General features: G+C 42.5%; 2 protein-coding genes and 1 long non-coding RNA gene across 9 annotated transcripts in view; 1 reads left to right on the top strand and 2 right to left on the bottom strand.

Moving 5' to 3' along the window:
* Positions 1-4096: 4096 nt before the first annotated feature.
* On the bottom strand, positions 4097-10822 carry MCMDC2 (minichromosome maintenance domain containing 2). 4 transcript variants are annotated; one of them, XM_032442746.1, is made up of 14 exons: positions 10698-10822; positions 10477-10607; positions 10322-10381; positions 10028-10223; positions 9588-9737; positions 9313-9420; positions 8355-8483; positions 7691-7925; positions 7340-7545; positions 6446-6612; positions 5923-6099; positions 4934-5076; positions 4730-4839; positions 4097-4377 (listed from the first exon to the last, which is right to left on the bottom strand). In XM_032442746.1, the coding sequence occupies exons 1-14, from the start codon at positions 10795-10797 to the stop codon at positions 4211-4213; spliced, it is 2079 nt and encodes a 692-aa protein (XP_032298637.1). In that variant the 5' UTR covers positions 10798-10822; the 3' UTR covers positions 4097-4210. The 4 variants fall into 4 exon arrangements, with proteins under 4 accessions (XP_032298637.1, XP_015711176.1, XP_032298639.1 ...); XM_015855690.2 differs by having other exon boundaries at positions 9615-9737; XM_032442748.1 differs by lacking the exon at positions 5923-6099.
* Positions 8483-12716, top strand: LOC107310238. Its single transcript, XR_004306243.1, has 2 exons — positions 8483-8665; positions 9499-12716. It is a non-coding gene; the product is annotated as an uncharacterized LOC107310238 (long non-coding RNA).
* LOC107310235 (serine/threonine-protein kinase Sgk3) overlaps positions 12178-19316 on the bottom strand; it is a 47049-nt gene continuing 39910 nt past the window's right edge. For all 4 annotated transcript variants that reach the window (XM_015855692.2, XM_015855693.2, XM_015855694.2 and 1 more), the window contains 8 exons: positions 19161-19292; positions 18115-18227; positions 17870-17906; positions 17672-17758; positions 16689-16784; positions 16419-16574; positions 13954-14043; positions 12178-13575 (listed from right to left, as the gene is read on the bottom strand). In XM_015855692.2, the coding sequence (XP_015711178.1) occupies positions 13405-13575; positions 13954-14043; positions 16419-16574; positions 16689-16784; positions 17672-17758; positions 17870-17906; positions 18115-18227; positions 19161-19292 (882 nt within the window). In that variant the 3' untranslated portion in view covers positions 12178-13404. The remainder of the gene's footprint in view (positions 13576-13953; positions 14044-16418; positions 16575-16688; positions 16785-17671; positions 17759-17869; positions 17907-18114; positions 18228-19160; positions 19293-19316) is intronic.

The raw sequence follows: 19316 nt of genomic DNA, 5'->3' as shown, positions 1-19316 counted from the left end.
ACGCACTGTGCGCATGCGCGGCTCCTCCTGAAGTGCCCTTAGGCCCGCGCTCCTTTCCCGCCCCGCCCCGCCCCGCGCCCTATGTAAGGGCAGCGCGCCGCCATCTTGGCCTTTCCGCAGGCGGCGCGTTCGGGGCGGGTGAAGGTGAGAGGCGGCTGCGCTGCGGGCGGGACTGAGCCGCGGGTCGGTGGTAATTGCTGGCAGCGTTTATTAAGCGTAAAGCATCATGTGAGGGATGAGCGAGCGCTCTCAGCATTTGCTTTGGTCGCCAGAGGTGCTGATGGCTGTCGGCGGCCTCACCGCGGGGCTGATACCCGCTGGCTGGGAGGGGTTTCAGCAGTGCATGTGTGTGTCCTGTGAGCTCAAAGTGCAGCTAATGAGGTTACTGACCTCCTTACGGGCTGCTCGTCAGGCCTCTGGACTAGTGACAAATGAGGACCTGAAAATACTTGTTTTTGCTGATAAGCCACTTCGTTTGGCAAGTGCACGTCCTAATTCTGAAGATAAATGACTGTTTTTGCAGAGGGGGACTTGGCTGGTGCTGCACTGTGACCCTGAGCATGCCCTTATTGTACAGCAGACACAGACCCCAAAGGGTCGGGGCAGCCCCATGTGTCTCATGTGCATTGCCATCTCATGTGGCATTGCCATCTCAGTGGCGGTGCTGTGCCAGGGTCAGTGCAGGGGCTGACCTTGAGCTCAGCCTGCAGGGAGACCCGTCAGTCAGTGCTGAGAGCACAGCACACAAAGGACTGACTTATCTGCTGTACCCTGCTGGGACACTCCTCTCCATGGAGGTGGTTGTTCATTAGGAGCAGCCTAATCCTGCAGTCGGTCATTCTTCATTGTGGAACTCTGCTGTTGGTGACATATGATATTTGTAGCCCTAATTTCAGCTGATGCTCTCTGCTTTACTCCCCGGGTCGTGGTGAAGCCAACACTAACCTCATTTGATATTTAACTGGCTTGCTTTCCCCAGGGAAATGCTGATGTATTCTGTTAGAACCCCAGAAATGGAATGTTCTGGAGAATAAAACCTTTCTTCTCTTCCTTGTTTCAGGCAACAAAAGAAATTAGGAGATGAGCTGGTTTCTGGCTTCAGGAATCTTCATGCTGGGCTCTGTGCTGTTACCTTGCAAGCAGGAGGATGTCACATGAATTCTGACCAAAGTAAGTATCTCTCACTGTACGTAGTGGTGAGGAAACCATCCCGAGCTGTCTCCTGAAATCTGCCTATAGATTTCTGCAGCTGCTTAAGGCGTGTAGATGGTCTTACTGATGGGACAAGGTATATGATGGTTTGCATGAAGGGTTGAGTCTTAAGCTGTCCTAGACAGTATTTCTCAGTTAGCACAGACTAGTTAATACATCTTGGATTACTGACTGACTTCTTATTACTAAGCTTTTTACGTACATAATGACTCCATTTGTTTCTCAGGCAGCTCAGTTTGACTCACCACATACTACTGCCACGAATATCGTAAGGTGAGGTTTTAGCCATTTTTAAATTAACAAGCGTAGCCCTTAAAATCTGGCCTTTTGTCCTTTGAACTTGAATCCTATAACAGTAGAGAACTGAGCTTCTACTGAGGCTAAAATTCTTTAAGGTGTTAGAATCATAGAATCATAGAATTACCCAGGTTGGAAAAGACCTTGAAGATCATCAAGTTCAACTGCAGCCTAACCAGTACCCTAACTCTAACAACCCTCTGCTAAATCATATCCCTGAGCACCACATCCAAACGGCTCTTAAACACAACCAGGGATGGCGATTCAACCACCTCCCTGGGGAGCCTATTCCAGTGCTTAACTACCCTTTCTGTAAAGAAGTTGTTGTGTTGTACCAGTTATAAAGCCTTTGCGACTGCTTTGTAATGGGCTGGCAGCACTAGTTTAAAAATCGTGAAGGGATCAGAAACGAGAGATTCTAAGAACACTGGAGAATCCAGTTCTCAACTGGATCAATAGTTTTATGAAGGATTAACAGATGTTAGCTGGGAGCAGAAGGCTGAAGTAAAGAACATGTACTCAGATCACTATCTCTGCTGGTACTTAACCACATCAGTCTGTCGGAATATAGTCACAGTGGACAGAGAATCATGGCAGTGAACTTCAGCTCTGGAAGAAATGTTTGGCTCCTAAGGCTTGAATGTATCAGCAGGGACACATGTTGTGCCCTAAAAGAGCTTTTTCTCTTGCTCCTGGCTGCACCAAATTCATTCTGTGCTTAACAGTTGAAAATGCTGTTCTGCTTTGATTTCTAGTAGTGCGTTTCTGGAGGCTGACTTAATAAATCCCCTTGCACTTACCTGGGACAAATAGCTCAGTCTTAGGGCAGGTGGGAACCTGTCCGCTGGCATCGTGATGATTGTGACTCTTTGCCGTTTACCCAGCTGATATTTGTGATGAGTTACACTGTATCTGATGTGCCAGCTTATTAGTAGGCGGCAAATCAAAGTGGAACAAGCTTTCAAGCTTTCTGATTTGATTTATTGTATTCTCTCAAAGATGTTATCAGATGACTTTCTCCGTTGACTTCAAGCCAACAGCAGAATGCTGATTGCCAGAAGCGTGGGTGCACAAGAAGGTAAGCTGTTTTTCTGCTGCGATGCTACAGTGCTGAGGCTCCAGTAGCTGTTTAAGAGCTGGTAGAGAGCTGTGCTAGCCACGTCTGCTGCTGCATGCAGTTGTGCCAGCTTACACTGGCTGAAGATGTGGCCTGTTACTTAGAGGTGCTTTTAGACTGCTGCCTGACTTTGCAGTTCTTACTTGTGATACAAGAATTAAGTTTTGCTTAAAGCATCACATAGGTACAGCTGGGGAGAGGCAAGAATAAAAAGCTGGGCTCTTTTTTGCTGAATATTGTTCTTTGAAGGATATATATATTCTTTACTATGGCTTAAATAGAATCCTCTTCAGAATTATTTCTGGTAAGTCTATTACGAAAATGGCTTTACTGGCATAAGGATGATATTTCTGCCGTTTACCCATCTGACTGGTTGGTGATGTGTAACTTTGAATCTGAAGTGCCAGTACAGTTAGTAATGTAATATGATTGAGATTAAGCTTATAGAAAACTGACTACATTTGAAATGCTTTTGTTTTTGTTTTTTTTTTTTTCAGGTTGAGAACAGTGAGAAACATGGATTTCTAACGCACTTGGAAATGCTTTCCTGGCCCTGCCTGCTTCCCAGAAGCACCGCTCGATTCAGATGTGCTCTGGGTGACTTTTAATACCACACTGAAAGGAAGAAGTTGAGTAAGATGGAATTAGAGTTTTGATGAAAAGGTGAATAATGGCGCCTCCGGTGGCGCAGTGGTAGGAATACCACTTGCAACACCAGAGGCCCGGGTTCGAATCCCCCCTGTGGCGCAAGTGGTAGAAGTGCCGCTCTGCTACACAGGGCTTGAATCCCGGGGGGTTGGACTCAATGATCTCTAAGGTCCCTTCCAACCCGCACCAGACTGTGAGATTGTGATAATGCCTGAATGAAGTTCAGGTGAGAGTGTGACTGAGAAGTAGCCGCTCAGGCAATGTTAGAACTCAGTCTGAATCTTTAAGTGCAGTCAGAACTTGATTAAAACACATAGGAAAATTGGTTTTCTTGCCTAAATTAGTGTTTATAGTAATGGTGGAAGCTGTTCTGCTCATTATCAACACAGTGTATAAATAAAATCCTGGATTTGGATTCCCAATGGCTGTAGTGTTTTGTTAAGGCTGTGTAAGTGGAAGCACCGTGATCTTGCTGCATGACCTGTGCAGAAGTCACAGCAAGCCTTCAGTATTGGTTCAGTTTATTCATCTTTGAGTAGAAGACCATACACTTTGCTGCTGTGTTTAATGAGGACCTCTGATGTAGAACGTGCCCAGTGTTATGCCTACAGCTACATCATTGTTGGGAAGATGAAGTAAGAAAAGTTAGAGGTTCCTATCCACTGTATTGGTCTATACACTCATTTTTGCAATGAGGCAGTTTAGACTTAAACTCCTGGAGCTGCCTCCTCCCTGCTGGGTGGATTGCAGGAGCATACCTGCATCCTGTGCTAACGTGATGATGCTGTAATGGAAAACTAAGACATAAAGCAAGAAACAGTATGGTGATAGCAATCTTAACATTTATAGAACATGAAGAACTAATCATCTACTTATCGGTAACTGCAGTCCCAGAAAGCTAAAGTAGAAGCTTCAGACTCACTTAGGTTAGAGATGTCATTCTTCATTAGTGCTAATGTAAGTCCCTGGGCCATATGCACCAATGAACTGAAGCAGCTGATGGTGGCACTGCAGTAGGTAAATATCTCTCTGTTGCAGGCTGTCTTCATCACTGAGGTCAAATGGAAACACCGCGTTTGGTTCTATGCACAACGCAGACTTGCCTAAGCAAAGAAGAAATCAGTTCAGACCTAGGATGCTTGGCAACATTTGGCCAGTAATTCTAAGGAGTGGAGAGGAAAGAAAAAGCAGCTGTTGCATAGATTACTGAGGAATCAATGTCTCCAATGTGCTATCATAAGGATAGAGACTCGGTGCTGTTTGGGGCCTCATTATGTACAGCACTGAGCCCCACCACTGGAACGTCAACTGAAAGGCTTCCTTCTGATCTCAGCTCTCAGCAGAGGAAGCTTTCACTTGAAGTGAAATACCTCTGTTATCACAATTGACTTAAGATAAAGCTTTTTCAAACTGTCAAAACATGAAAATGATACATTCAAGACTAAAGCCACTTACCATGTTTTAGGGTAAGAGATGATTCAAACAACAGGATGGCAATCAGTGCATCTTCCTCAAGGACTTTCTTCCTCAAGCTTAGTTTAGTATGAGCTTTGGACAGTGAAATCCTAAGAGATGAATGGAAGCACATGAGAGAACAGAGCTGATCAGCACAATTTCCATTGGAAAACTGAGGTGTGTTTCTATGAGCGCTGGACATACAGGACTTTCAGTGCCGATGCTGATAACTTGGATCCATGCGCAGAATCTCTCCTCACTCTGCGGCTTGCAAGATAGTAGCCCTGAATGAGGTTTTCTGCTTCAGAGCTCAGTTGGACGTGAAGATTCTTAGCGAACAAAATGAACTAGAGAGAAGGTAGAGATTTACAACATTTAACTGTGGAAAATAATAACATATATATATATAAACCTTCTAACATACCAGCATAGTAATAGGGGTAGAATTGTGTTTTACCATCAGTTTTTGTAAAACAGTTGTCACCACTGAGCTGTGCGTAAGGGTGGACTTTAAATACTGGGCTGATGGAGTGAGATACTATTTCTAGAGTCACAGAATGACTTGGGTTGGAGGGGACTTCAGGGATCATCAAGCTCCGATCCCACTGCAGGCAGGGCACCAACCTCCAGATCTAATAACAGATAAGTACTAACTCTAGTATTTCATACTAAGTTTTATGACTGACTGCAAATTATTCTTGTCAAAAGTGACTACTAGAGGTCTGTTCTCATAGATATGTTGACCCAATAGGCTCTTCAGAAAGTAGGTGACGCTGAATTTATTACGCCGACTGTCACAGAACTGAAGCTAAGTTTCCTGATGATCCTCTTAGTGCTGGTGGGAATATGGCAGGGGGCAGAGGTACAAGGTGAATGTTGACAGGTTTTAAAATAATCTGTCAGAGTATCAGTACAGAACCTTGTGATTCCAGGAACAGTCTGATATTCAGGAGGAAGTTTTTCACTCAGAGGGTGGTGACGCACTGGAACAGGTTGCCCAAGGAGGTTGTGGATGCCCCATCCCTGGGGGCATTCAAGGCCAGGCTGGATGTGGCTCTGGGCAGCCTGGTCTGGTGGTTGGTGACCCTGCATGTAGCAGTGAGGTTGAAACTGGATGATGGTCCTTTTCAGTCCAGGCCATTCTATGATTCCAAGTATAATGCACAGCAAAATTAGTAGATAATATTTACTACCTCTTCATAATCCTGTGTTCTGAACTGCTCTGAGACTCTGTATAGCATGGCTTCAGGATTAATGGCGTTTTGCAGGACATGATTCAATACAGGAAAAGACAGCTGACACGAAGGAAATTCATTGTATATCAACAGCCCAAAACCATCTAAAAGATTAGGTGGAATCAAACTCAGGTCCTAAAGGGAGGGCCCAGAGAGAGAAAACAAATCAGTTTGGAATTCTGACTATTAGAAACACTGCAGATTTTTTCAGTCTGTAATATTCAGTATCCATATGTGGAATGGTGCAAAAATAGGTAACAAGTTACTGATAATATAAGCAACACACTTGTGTTTCAGTAGTAGCTGTCAAAAGCTATTGTGAATAAAATAAATGGCGTTTAGTTTGGGGAAAGCTGGCTCGTTTTAGAAGATATTTGCTTAAATGACTTTAAACCTGTAGCTTTCTGAGGAATACAAGTTTGTTCTCATTATTTCCCAAGCTGAAATAACAATAACCAAAAATAATAGTCAGTTACTTTACCATCTGCCCAATTAAAAAGCTGTCCCTTGCGATATGTTTCTTTGGGGAAGAAGCCACGTCTACGTAAGACCAGAAATTGGTCTGCACTGAAATGGTCACTTGTTGGTCAGCCTCTTCTCCGTACTTCTTCCCAGGAATGAACAGTGTCGTTGTCCTGCTCTCTAGCACTAGGACAGGACAAAATATGTCAGTTATGTAACTGATGTGGTTGAACTATGAATTCTAATTCCAAACACCAGCTGAAAAGAGTCACTGTTGTGTTTCACTCAGTTTGTCTTGATTACATTTTGGCATTTCCACACCACCAGTTCTGAGCACTGAGTGTTTGAGTGCCTAAATCCTTCAAAGGCTAGAACACAAATCCTGCAAGCTTGAAGAATACACACTTCTCATTCCACCTAACAGTAATCCTTGTTTTGCTGAGGTGGAGCCTGTGTAGCAAATGCAGACTTACAGGAGTTTGCCATTTTGGGCCTCATTTCTTTCTGACTTGTTAAACATAGCTGATCTTTTCCAAGTATTTGAGAGCCATAAGCTGAGGCACAGACCTCGCTATGGTTTTACATTCACAGAATCACAGAATCAGAATGACCCGGGTTGGAAGGGACCTCAAGGATCATGTAGTTCCAACCCCCCTGCCTGGCAGGGCCACCAAACATACACATTTACTAGATCAGGTTGCCCAGGGCCCCGTCCAACCTGGCCTTGAACACCTCCAAGGACGGGGCATCCACAACCTCCCTGGGCAGCCTGTTCCAGGGCCTAACCACTCTCCTAGTGAAGAACTTCCCCCTANTTTTAACTTAAAACCATTTCCCCGTGTCCTGCTATTGTCAGCCCTTTCGAAGAGTTTACTCATTCTATCCCCTCATTTGTTAGCAGGAGTGAAATTACCTGACTGTAGGAGTTCAAGTTTATCCTTTTTGTATGAAGATAAGTCTCCTATGTAACAGATACCGCCCTGAGCCAGCAGAGCACTGCAAGCTTGAATGCTCGCGCTTCCAGTTCCGTGCTTATCTTTGGACACAGAAGGAAAGATGTCACTGGAGGCTGGGTGTCGTATGCCTCGAGGCAGGAGACATAGGCTGTAATTCAGAAGCCTGGAGGATTAAATAATTGCCAGTCAGAAACTGTTGAATCATTGCTCAGTTTTTCTAAATTAATAGGACCATGCCTTAAAAAAAGAAAAAATAAATAAATAAAAAAAGGGGGGGGGGGAAAGTAAGAATTAAGGAATGCCCTCACCTATCAGCTATTAGACTGTCACTTGTCACAACCAGAAGATCGAGGTAATCTGCATTTTCTATTTCACATGTGGTCTGTACTAGACTCAGTAATATTGCCAGTTTAAGAGTATTGTAAGTGCCTGGTGGAACAACTTGAGAAGCAAAGATATTGGCAAGCAGGGCTGTAAACCTCCAGCAGGAACCTGAGGTCAGCGAGAGCAGATACTTGAAATTTTCACCGATAAAAGAAGGACCTAATTAAAACAAAACAGATTAATGAGCACTTAATAGAGCAGGGCAGATACATTAGAATAAATTGCCATTTACTACCCTGAGGGCCACAGACACAATCTACTAAAAACCAATGGGATAAGAAAGGAATAGGGAACTAGAATATCAGGTCAATTTCATGTATGATTCCCAAGTAGCTTACAAGTGACAAGGGAAGTTGGAAAGGGGAAGCTGAAGAACTGCAGTAAACAATTATGTCGTTTCCCAGTGCATGGAAAGAGAAGTGGGAAGAAGATGCTCTCAGCTGACTGAACCCATTTCAGACTTTAAGAGGAAGGTCCCACAGTGAGTTTGCAATCCAGGCTTCTGGATAATAAAAAGTTCTCAAGGTTTTGCACACAAGAAAAATGTTTTTCAAACTTTTAAGCCAGTTCTAAAGGGAACTTTGTTACCATTTGTTTTACAGAGCTGCACGCTACTGGCTTCTATGCATGCTGTGGCTTGTGGGCCATTCTGTACACAAGCTGGAATTCCAATAATCTTGTAGTGGTTTCCTATTGTCATTCTATTGGCCAGTTCATCTGGAAATGGAAAACAAAATGTGGGGGAGACCTGAAGATGTTTTAACTAATAAACAATGTTTAAGACATGGTCAGAAAATTTTTCTAAACTGTTTCATTTGTCACAGTTAGTTGCGGAAAACAACAGTTGGATTCCAGCTCTACCGCTGTGGAGTGGGATCGAAGGAAGCACACAATTCAAAGTAAGCAGTGCAAAAAGTGAGGAAGGCACAATGGGTGAGGAGAAATAAATTCCTGACAGAGAAAATGGATGATTCACTTAGTTCTGCACTGAAAAGAAAACGGACAGTTTGCAAGTATATTCCAAAGCTTGTGGTTCCACCATTATCAGTTACCGTCCTATAAATATGACAGAAAACACACACACAGATTTAGTTGGATATTCACTTAGAAATCATTTAATGTTTCCAGTGGAAAGCGGTGGTAGTAGAAGCCAAAAATCCTGATTGAATCCGGACGCCAGCTAGATTGAGGAAGGATGTCAAAACCACATGAGATGGGTGCAAAACAGCATGACCAAAGGAAATAGAAAGGAGGAAAAAACACGCTTCAATTAGAATGTAATGCAGCAGAGCTGGCCAGGAGATATTGATTAAATGAAGACATTGCACTGAACACCACAGTTTGGCTATGTATTATTCTCTGCAATTATTTGTGTCTGCATCAGGCAGGTGACTAACTCCACCCCCCTAATTTTATTAGAGAAAGAACCTCAGTATAAATTATCATGACTTTCATCAGTTTATCCAAAGAAATGGACCTGCAAGTAATTGTTACAACTCATTTCTAAAACATGTTTAGCAAATCTTAGAATTGAAACTCAACGTACCTCTCAAGAAAACCGTAAAAGCCTGAATCCTGAAATGTGCTTTATGGTCGGAATATCCTTTTAAAGCATGAAGGACTTTGGCATCGATCATTTCAACTATCTGTTTATCTTTCAAAGTAAAGGCAAGGAAAAGGTTAGTTGTCCTGAAAACCAAGTACTAAGCTATTTTCTTTCTCTTCCCTCTAGGGTGACTGCCATCTTTTGGGGCTGCTATCCCCCACGGCCATTTTGTTTATGCACTGTATACCAGAAGTAGGAGAATAAGAACAACAGACCTAGAAATAAAACTACGCAGTTCCTACCACCAAGTACTCTGAATTTCATATCTTCCTGCAGCGGTGAAGAACACAAACTGCACGCAAAGTCATTCCTCACTGTGGCAGATTCTGTAGCTCCGGGCACATGCACCCTTATGTAATTAAACCCTGAAAAAGAAAGAAAAAAACAAAAAACTTAAGTAAAGGTTTATAGTGAGAGGGCGGCCTTCATTCACAGTGAGCTCAGAAGTAATTAAATACTGGGCAGAGAAATGCCGAAGTGAAAAGCATGTTCCTCCAGCACAGCCCGCTGCCTCTGGCACAAAATGGCCGCCAGATGGCGCCATGCCCCTCTTCTGTGTTGTGTGGAAAGGACGCCAGACAGACACATCCATAACATAAGACATTTTTTGTTACATACAATTGTATGTAAGAGCATTGATTTCTTCTACCACTACCTTCAGAGTATGGGCAGGTTTCCCCAGTGCAAAGAAATCTTGCTCCTTGGGTGTATTTTGTGACGGTTCCCATTGCAATCGCTATTCCTTCCGACGTATAAAATCTCTTAGATGTGTAATTAAATGGAAACGCAGAAAGGCTGAGAACATAACTCGGTAACGGTGGCAAATGTGTTGGTTTCAGCAGTATGCTTATCTAACAAGAGACACGACGGCATTAATACATTCAATTAGTATCCTTTTATTTCAGAACGCTGGTTATAAGTTCGAACTGGGGAAACAACGTGGACTCACTTGGGCCTCCGTCTGTAATTGTTCGATTAATGACAGTGTCTTAATAGCTACAAAACATACCTGTAATTGGAAAATAACTTCACTTTAGAAAGGAAAATATACTTCAAATAGAAGAGGATTATTTTTGTCAGCCCCGATCACAGCTATAAACTTACTGACTGAAATATCCCCGCAGCTTTCATGGGCTTATGAAGAACGTAGTTTCCAAGAGTGGCGTCCAATTCAGCAACATCAGAAGGGTTTACTGAGATAACGAACCGATATACAGCATAGCTCTGTTTTGAGTCTGCAGGGGCAAAAATGGCCTTAAAAATGACAGAGGTTTGCTTAACAATACTTACCAATGTTAACTAAATATCCACTGAATGTGCCATACCGTTGTATTTTCTGCAGTCCTGCACAAATTTCTCAAGTCCACCACTTCTGTCAAGGTAGACAAGGGTAATTTCCTTCATTTTCTGTGTTTCTTTGTACATCTTCCAAAAAGATCTTTGGACTTTTAGGGAGAATTCTGGAATAAGCTGTAAAGAATTAGGTCAGAATTGGCCACGTTGCCAAACACAGATGTAGCTACCTGGTACAGAACAAAACACAGCATTAAGAGGCTGAAGAGAAAGTAAAGCTCTTCATTTATGGATGACTCATGACAGCAGGTCACAGAAGCTGGTTTGGGAGGACAGATCTGGGAGAGAACAGGGTACCTGAGGTGCACCTGTATGGCGGCAGCAGAGAACTTCTTGTCAGAGAGCTGTATGCTGCGGGTGGGCTGGTAGATGTGTTCTACTGGCCTGAAGTGTCACGTTTTATGCACAAATTGAAGGAGAACTTACGTTAGGGTTTATTTTTCAATTTCTTTGGGATTAATCCCACGCAATTACCTTCCCACCCCTTCAAATCTTCTACAAGAAGAGATTAAAGTCCAGCTGAACACGGACTCTCCTTCCCCGCACCGCCCTGAGTCCCGCCCCACAGGATTCCCGCCGCTTCGTGAGGGGAAAGGCGGCCCCGCGCGGCCAGTCCTAACGCTCCTCCATCCGTCACAGATGGCACCTCCTCTCCACAAGCACCTGCCGCAGCAGGAAGGAAATATCGCCGCTGTTCCCTCGTGGGCTCTTCTCCTGCCTCGGATTTATCACCATTTGAGATTTTACCCCTCAACTCAGCGTTCTGTGAAGGGCCTGCCCCACTTTCACCATCTTACTGCAACAATTTCTGCCTTCCAGTCCACTAGAAAGACATTCTTTGCTGCCAAATCATCACAACTGCAATTCATATATGTCACTGGCTGTCCTGAACAGCTGTGTAGCTGCTTCCAAAGGTCTCAAAACTTCAGTGGGACAGGATAGGAAACGAGCACAGAGCCACCACGCTCCTCCCACAGACAATACAGTTCCTTCTTTCCATTCCAATGTCAGTTCCTCCTTGCTTTACCCAGAGTCTCCTTCCCACACCTCACACAGCAACTACTCACCATTACTTAAGTGAAAGAATGAAAAAAGAAAACAATCCTGGCTTAGCTTCCACTTGCCTAATGCTTTGCTCCGACAGTGTTAATTTCAAGAATAATTATAATTTTGCTGACAGGTTGATAGTTCCCTACGTTCCTTTCTACCCTTCTTAAAAATGGGTGCTACACTGCCTTTTTTCCAGTCACCAAGGACTTCACCTGACCACCATGACTTCTCACACATCATTCAGACTGGGTCAGCAACTACATCAGCCAGTTCCCTCAGGACTCTGGCTGCTCTTATGTGTCCTATCAGACTTCCCTCAAACCAAGGCTTTCAACTGAATGCATTTACAAATAACAAAACCAAAGCAAAACAGAACAAAAAACCAAACACACCACAGAATGATTACGAAGGAACAGACAAAAATAAGTTGTTATTTACAAGTGATATACATAATAACACTACTACCTGCCGTGAGAGGCTTTTATGGACTAACTGCAGTACTTGCATTGTTAAGTTTTCCTCACACAGAAGTGGATCCAATGATCAGTTTCTCCATACACATGAGTGTTACGAGAAATACACTAACTCTGCACGTTCCTATAATTATCAACACTATTTACATTTTTTTTTTTTCCAAATATAATGTGAAGATTTACAAATGGTCCAAAATGGGACACAAAGGCAAGTAGCTCTGCATGTTGAAATACAAGTGATTTGGAACATATTGCTGTTTCCAAATACAAATCAGTGAGAAAAGTACTTAATGTTAGGTGCGATCCCCTCACCATCCACCGCAGGAAGGTTAAAGTAAGACAGCCTTTCAAAATAGCACTGATTATAGCATATTATATCTTTGGAAAAGCAGAGTTTTAACCAAAAATATTTTTAATGCGGTTGAAATACAGACATCTATTTATCTCAGGGAGGTAAAAAAAAAAAAAGAAAAAAGGTAGAACGCATGATCAGTAGAGTTACCAAAGGGATAGTTGATTTGTCCATCCTTGCTTCAAATAATCCTGCATACCTCAAATAATCCAGTTCAGAGACGTAGGTACTCCAACATATGCAGAAGTGACCATCTAGTTTTACATAACCCATTTTTCACTCTATAGACATCCTCCGAGCATCTGAGTCTTAAATTAAATCTTCATTTAAGTGCTGACAGGTTAACAAAGTTCAAACCGATATAACAGGGGAAAAAAAACAACATTTACCTTGTTTAAACCGGGATATACAAAAGAAGATTTGCATAGTTACAATTCAAGCACAAAGTCACTGTAAATAGGTACAAAGGCATTTATAAATTTACTAAGTATGCTGCTGCTTGTGCCGGCCTTAGATAGGTACAAATGTAAACCTGAAGGGACTGATGAGAACAGTCAGTGTTTTTGCTTTAAAAAATACCTAAATGTAGAGAATGTTACTGAATGCTGTTTAAAAAATATTTTCTGCAGCAGGAATAAACAGTTCAAACCCCAAAGAAAGCCATCCAAAATGCCCAGACTCCTCCTATACAGCAGACAATGTTTGTTCATAGGTTTCAAACCTATATACAAAACGAGGCACTAGATACACTAATTTGGAATGTGTTCGTAATGTTTCAGTTCATCCCAAGCCTTCCAAAGCTTCCTAGGAAAACATATCTTCAGAAGGCGGCGCGTAAGAAAACCCAACAAACGCATCATCGGCCTCCAGGACACTGGCATTGACAATGCTGTAATCGGAAGAGATGCAGACTGAGTATGGGACCATTTCTTCTGTAAACACCGCATCGAAATTCCCAATATCATCCGGGCCAACCTAGAAAACAAAAGATCCACCGTTTGTCACATTAATTCTGTACTTCTAAAACTGTACTATCAACAGGAGTAGGACTGCAATTAAGGCTTACAAAACAGCCTTCATAATTTGAAGCCTTATTTTAAAAAGGCTTTAAATTCTTTGGTCTTCAGACACCACAAAAAACTGCGAGTCCTTTGATAGGGAAAAGCAGAGGAAACAGTGACGTGTCAAAGTGAGTTTTAAGTCAAAAAGACATCACTGCTCAGAAGTGTCACTGCTCACAAGTGCAGTCAGCACTAAGAGGTTCCCATCCACTCTAAGCCATGCATATTCTTTCCAAACAGAGGAGCCTGCACAGGCAGAAATTTGGCAGCTAGGAACTAAAACAGCACCTACCACGTTAGGATTGAATGGTGGTGGAATCTTCTTCTGTAGAAGGTCAGTCCAGCTGAGAGATTCAAAGAATGGGTGCTTCTGAATTTCAAGCTGCGGTAAAGAACAGAAATTACTGATGTTTCAGAAATCCATCCCACGCATCACAGTAAATGCACAAACAAAACTTAAGTCAAGTTCTCTATTTACAGTTTATTTTGCAATAAAAGCTGTAGCTGGCAGGAAGAGAATTAGAATGTGTTAGCCTGCTTCTACAAACTAGTTTCCTTTTAAAATCCTATTTGCTGCTTTTAAGACAACCACAGGGCAAGAATATTTTCTATTAACATTTCTGCTCCCGCCTTCAAGTTGTTTATTTTCATAAAGTTTGTTGTTTGAGAAGTGGCTGCTTAAACAACTCTACAATACACCTAATGATTACGAAGCAGAAAATAGCTGAGCTGAATATTACCATTCTGTCATTATATTTCTCGCTGAAAAAGTATAATGCCACACCTATTCTATGAGCTGCCTTTAGAAACAGCCATGATCAGGGTAAGAGCCTATTAATCAAAATGAAGGGCAAGACCAATAAGGGGCACCTGGCTGTCAGTGTCTGCTGCAGGCTGTCCCATCAAGGGGAGCCTGCTGACCAGGTTTTCTCACTTCAGCTGCAAGAGGCAAAGAATCCAAGAAATTCCTGAAGTCTGTTGACAATAACTTCAAGCTTCAGGTACCGAACAGGGCAAACAGGCAAAGTATTACTGGACCTGGTGCTTACCAGTGTAGAGGAGATCACTAAAGAGGCTAAGATTGGAGACAGTCTGCACTGTAGCAAGAAAGCCCTGGTAAAGTTTGTGAGCTGGAATATAAGCCTGGCAAAGAACAAAGAGCAGAGTTGGGAGTAGCAGCTCTGAACTTTAGGACTAGAGTGAATCTCAAGCTACTTAAAGAACTGGGATCCCCTGGGAAGCTGTCCCTATGAATACAGGAACAGAACGGAGCTGGCAACTCCTTTAAGGACACCTTTGTGAGAGCTCAAGAGGTCTCTGCCCCCACTCAGGATAAGAAATCATGCAGAAGCATGGCATGGCTGAGCAAGGATCTGCTATTCAAACTGAGGGAGAGGAAGGAAATGCACAGAGAGTGGAAGTAAGGACATGTGACCTGAGAAAAATGCAGGGATGCTGTCTGAACACACAGAGACAGGATCAGGAAAACCAAGGCACACACGGAACTGAACTTGGTAGGAGATGTAAAAGGGATTCTACAGTTATATTGGTCAAAAGAGACGGGCAAAGGAGAGTGCGCTCCTTCCCACCTGCAACCTGCCCAATAAATCAGAAGGGGGAACTGGCTGGTGGCCTCTACCATGGACTGATGGCACTGGTAGACAAAGGAAGGGCAACTGATGTTGTCTACCTGAACTTGTGCAAGGCCTTTCACATGGTCCTGTACCATGTCCTTTATCTCTAAATTGGTGAGATATGGATTTGAAGTTGATATAAACAATGAGTTGGATGTCACAGCCATAGGGTTGCTGTCAATGGCTCTATGCACAGGCGAAGGCGTGTACCCCAGATGAATGGTGTACCCCAGGGGTCTGTCTTGGGACCATCTTTATCAACAACACAAAGTGGGACCAAGCGCACCCTCAGCAGCTTTGCTGATGACACCAAGTTGGGTGGTACAGTTAACAGCAGAAAGAGGGATGACACAGGAAAGATGCTGAGCTGTTGGAGAAGGTCCAGAGGAGGGTCAAAAAGGTGAATATAGGGCTGGAGCTCCTCTCTTACAAAGACATTGTTCAGCTTGGAGAAGGCCCTGCACAGTCCTCATTGTGGCTTTCTAGTATTTGAGGGGAGCTTATTAATGGAAGAGGGAATTACTTTTTACACTGTCTGATAGTGACAGGACAAAAGGGAATGGCTTTGAAATAAAAGAGAGGAGACTTCGGTTAGATGTTAGGAGGAAACTTTTACTCAGCAAGCGGTGAGGTACTGGAATAGGTTGCCCGGGCAACACGTGGATACACCATCCCTTGATGCATGGCTCAAGGCCAGGCTGGATGAAGCCCCGGGCAGCCTGACCCAGTGGCTGACCTGACCCTGCCCGTGAGATGGGAACTGGATGGTCTTTAAGGTCCCGTTGAACCTAAGCCGTTCTATGATAAGGCCAACACACTACCTAACATTAAGGCTGCAATCAGAAGACTCACTATTCAAGGACAGAAGCAGAGTTTCTCTGCTGACTGGTTTGACACCAACCAAGGTAAAAATACTATATCCTACAATTACCCCCTTCCTATTCCAAACATCTTTCAGACTTGATGACCACAATTGGTATTTTCAAAGAAACAAAAAACCACAAATAAACAGATATACAGAAAAACATTTCCTTTCTCCTCCTATTAAACCTGTATGATGCACTCAAATTTATTCGTGCCCCTTTAAACAAAGAAGAGCTCGATAAATTAGGACATTACATACAAAATCTTCCCTTGCTCCAAGTCTGCTCTGCCGATCTTTCTCCAGAAGTTCCTCCAGAATAGACCAGGCTGTGAGACTGATTCCTGGACGCAAGACCAGGGGCTTGTGAAGAATATTCTCATACATCTCTGCAACGTCACGGCAGTAAAAAGGAGGCTAAAAAACCAAATGTTACACATTAATCATTCACCCACTGAATCAGAGTGCTTCAATGCTCTGCAAAAAGTTTGCATCCTTAATGGCACTTCCCCACTCATATTAAATACATACCAGTCCATAAAGCATCTCATAAAGAACTGCACCAAGGCACCACCAGTCTACAGTGTTGTCATAGGGCTGCTTTTTAATAACTTCTGGTGCAAGATACTAAAAACAAATAAACAGAAATGGTAGAGCATTAGGCTAACAATAATAAAACCTGGGTTTTTAGGTTTCAGTCACAGTTAATGAAGAAATCTACTAACTTACTAATACCACCGTGCAAGTACAGGCAGTTCACAGTACAAGACTATTCTTTGTGGACACGCAGCATAGAATTACTGTGGCTGGATCCTCATCATCTCAGCCCTCACCTACACAGCACACGTACGGTTTCTAACCCCTTCTCAGAACAAGAGATTGCTCACTAGCATCCAAATTCTCAAATTTAATGTACAAAATAGATCTATTTGTAGATGGACAAGGCGGATATCATTTGTAATGAGATAAGTCACTGTTCAATGGTATCTACAGACAAATGAGGTACAGATTCTGAGTTTCTTTTTACTGAGAAGAATGAACTGGAAAAAGACAATAGAGTCAGTAAGTTCAAAGCTTCTCCCATATACAAAATTTGTGCATGTCTCAAAGCTACTAAGTGCTTCTAAACCTACTACAAATTAATGGCAGGATATAGTAAACAGATTCCTATTGGCAAATCTGTTACAGCTGTTACACAAGCCAACTGCCTTATGTCTAGTCAGACACACGGGAAGGAACAGCATGTGAAAAAGATTGTGAAGAGGGAAGATGGTAAACATGAGTTATGAGGACGTGGGTAGCTAAATCAGAGATATTGAATATTAGTAAGTAGTACAAAGAACAGATCTGCAGTAAACTTGTCTTTGGTTTCATGGAAGAACTCGTAAAAAGAATTTAAGTCCCCAACACTACATTACTATAAATACACACGTATGTGATCTTCCATTTACACAACTAATAGCACTCAACAACCATTAGTTACTAGCCAAAAGGTGCCAAAGTCATCAACATACTTCTGGTGTCCCACAGAACGTTGCAGTAGTATCGGAACTCGCAATCCCTTCTTTACAAAGTCCAAAGTCTGTCAACACAACGTGACCCTGTTTAAGAAACAGAGTTTTACAAAACAGAACATGATCAACATTTACATACCCGTAAGTGTCCATTTTGGCTGAGAATGTACAAAATAAAAAATAAGGTTGCTTACTTACTAGTGAATCTAGGAGAATGTTTTCTGGTTTTAAATCCCTATAAAAAAAAATCACTGTATTAACTCAAAACAGCAGTCACTAACACAAAAGCTTCACAGGCAATGACTTATTGTTCAGCTGAAAGGAAGCTTTACATTTTGGGGAAAACATTTTGTACAAATTCCCCCTGAGAACATTTCATGCAGTAGCTTTTATATATTAATTTGTCCTATTCCGAACTTCCCCAGGACACTTCAGAAACGTACCTGTACACGATATTTATGGAGTGTAAGTATCCCAGTGCACTGGCTATTTCAGCAGCATAAAATCTGGCTCTGTGCTCAGGAAAGGAACGTTCTCTTTGTAAATGAAAGAACAGCTGTAAATATGCAAAGTAGTAAATAAGAAAAAAAAATCATACAGAAAACCAAGTTAATATGGTATAATTTTAACAGTAATTTTATTTAGCTGCCTACAATTTCAAGAACATAAGATGAAATAAAATTGACAATATTCCTTCACTCATTCTTCCTGCTTCGGCAGGGGGGTTGGACTCGATGATCTCTAGAGGTCCCTTCCAACCCCTACAATTCTGTGATTCTGTGATTTCCTTTTCTCTTTCATGGCTTAGAAATGCATAGGCTACTTACTTACAAGGATATTCCCTTAAAGGCACAAAGAACTAGAGAAAACCATGTTGACTGACGTGGCAAGATTCAATGATGCAAGATCACAGGATCACAGAATGGCTTGGGTTGGAAGGGACCTCAAGGATCATCAAGATCTTTAAGTTACTCATGGACTCCTCGTACTCAATAGCATCACTCCAAGGAAATGATCCTGAGAAGAAGCTATTCAGCAGTGAGCAACTGGACCTGCAAAGCCACACAAGTATCCCCACATTTCCAATGAAGTCACAGCAACCAAATCATTGTCCATTTACTTGTTTCCTTACACTAATGAAATACGAGCACCTCAGATAATGCAGATGAAAAAGGAAAATAATTTTACATGCTGAAAAATGTCAACGTGTGATTAATTAATAACAGGTATATTTAGTTAACTGTCAAAAGACAGCATTTGTATCTGACAACCATAAATTAATGCTGCATTAAAGTTGCTGATAAGAAGAGGCACAAGGTCTGTCTAGCTATGGAAGTCTGAAGGAAAAGCATCGCTAGAGATTAACAGGATTTCCAGAACTTGGGAGAACACTGATCACAGCCCACTGTAAGGGATCGTTTTGTTCCTCCCACAGAAGAACAGAGCTGCAGAATAAACAGACACGAATCCAAAGAGAATCCCCACATACCTCTCCTCCGTTAACAAAATCCAGGACAAAGTAAAGCTTTTCTGTCGTTTGGAAGGAGTAATGCAGTCCAACTAGGAAGGGGTGCTTCACATTTTTCAGAAGCACATTACGTTCTGCCATGATATGTTTTTGCTGTAAGGAAGTAAAGGATCAGGA

Source organism: Coturnix japonica, chromosome 2 (genome assembly GCF_001577835.2).
Source record: "Coturnix japonica isolate 7356 chromosome 2, Coturnix japonica 2.1, whole genome shotgun sequence".
NCBI lineage: Eukaryota > Metazoa > Chordata > Aves > Galliformes > Phasianidae > Coturnix > Coturnix japonica.
This window is presented reverse-complemented; position numbering and strand designations above follow the sequence as displayed.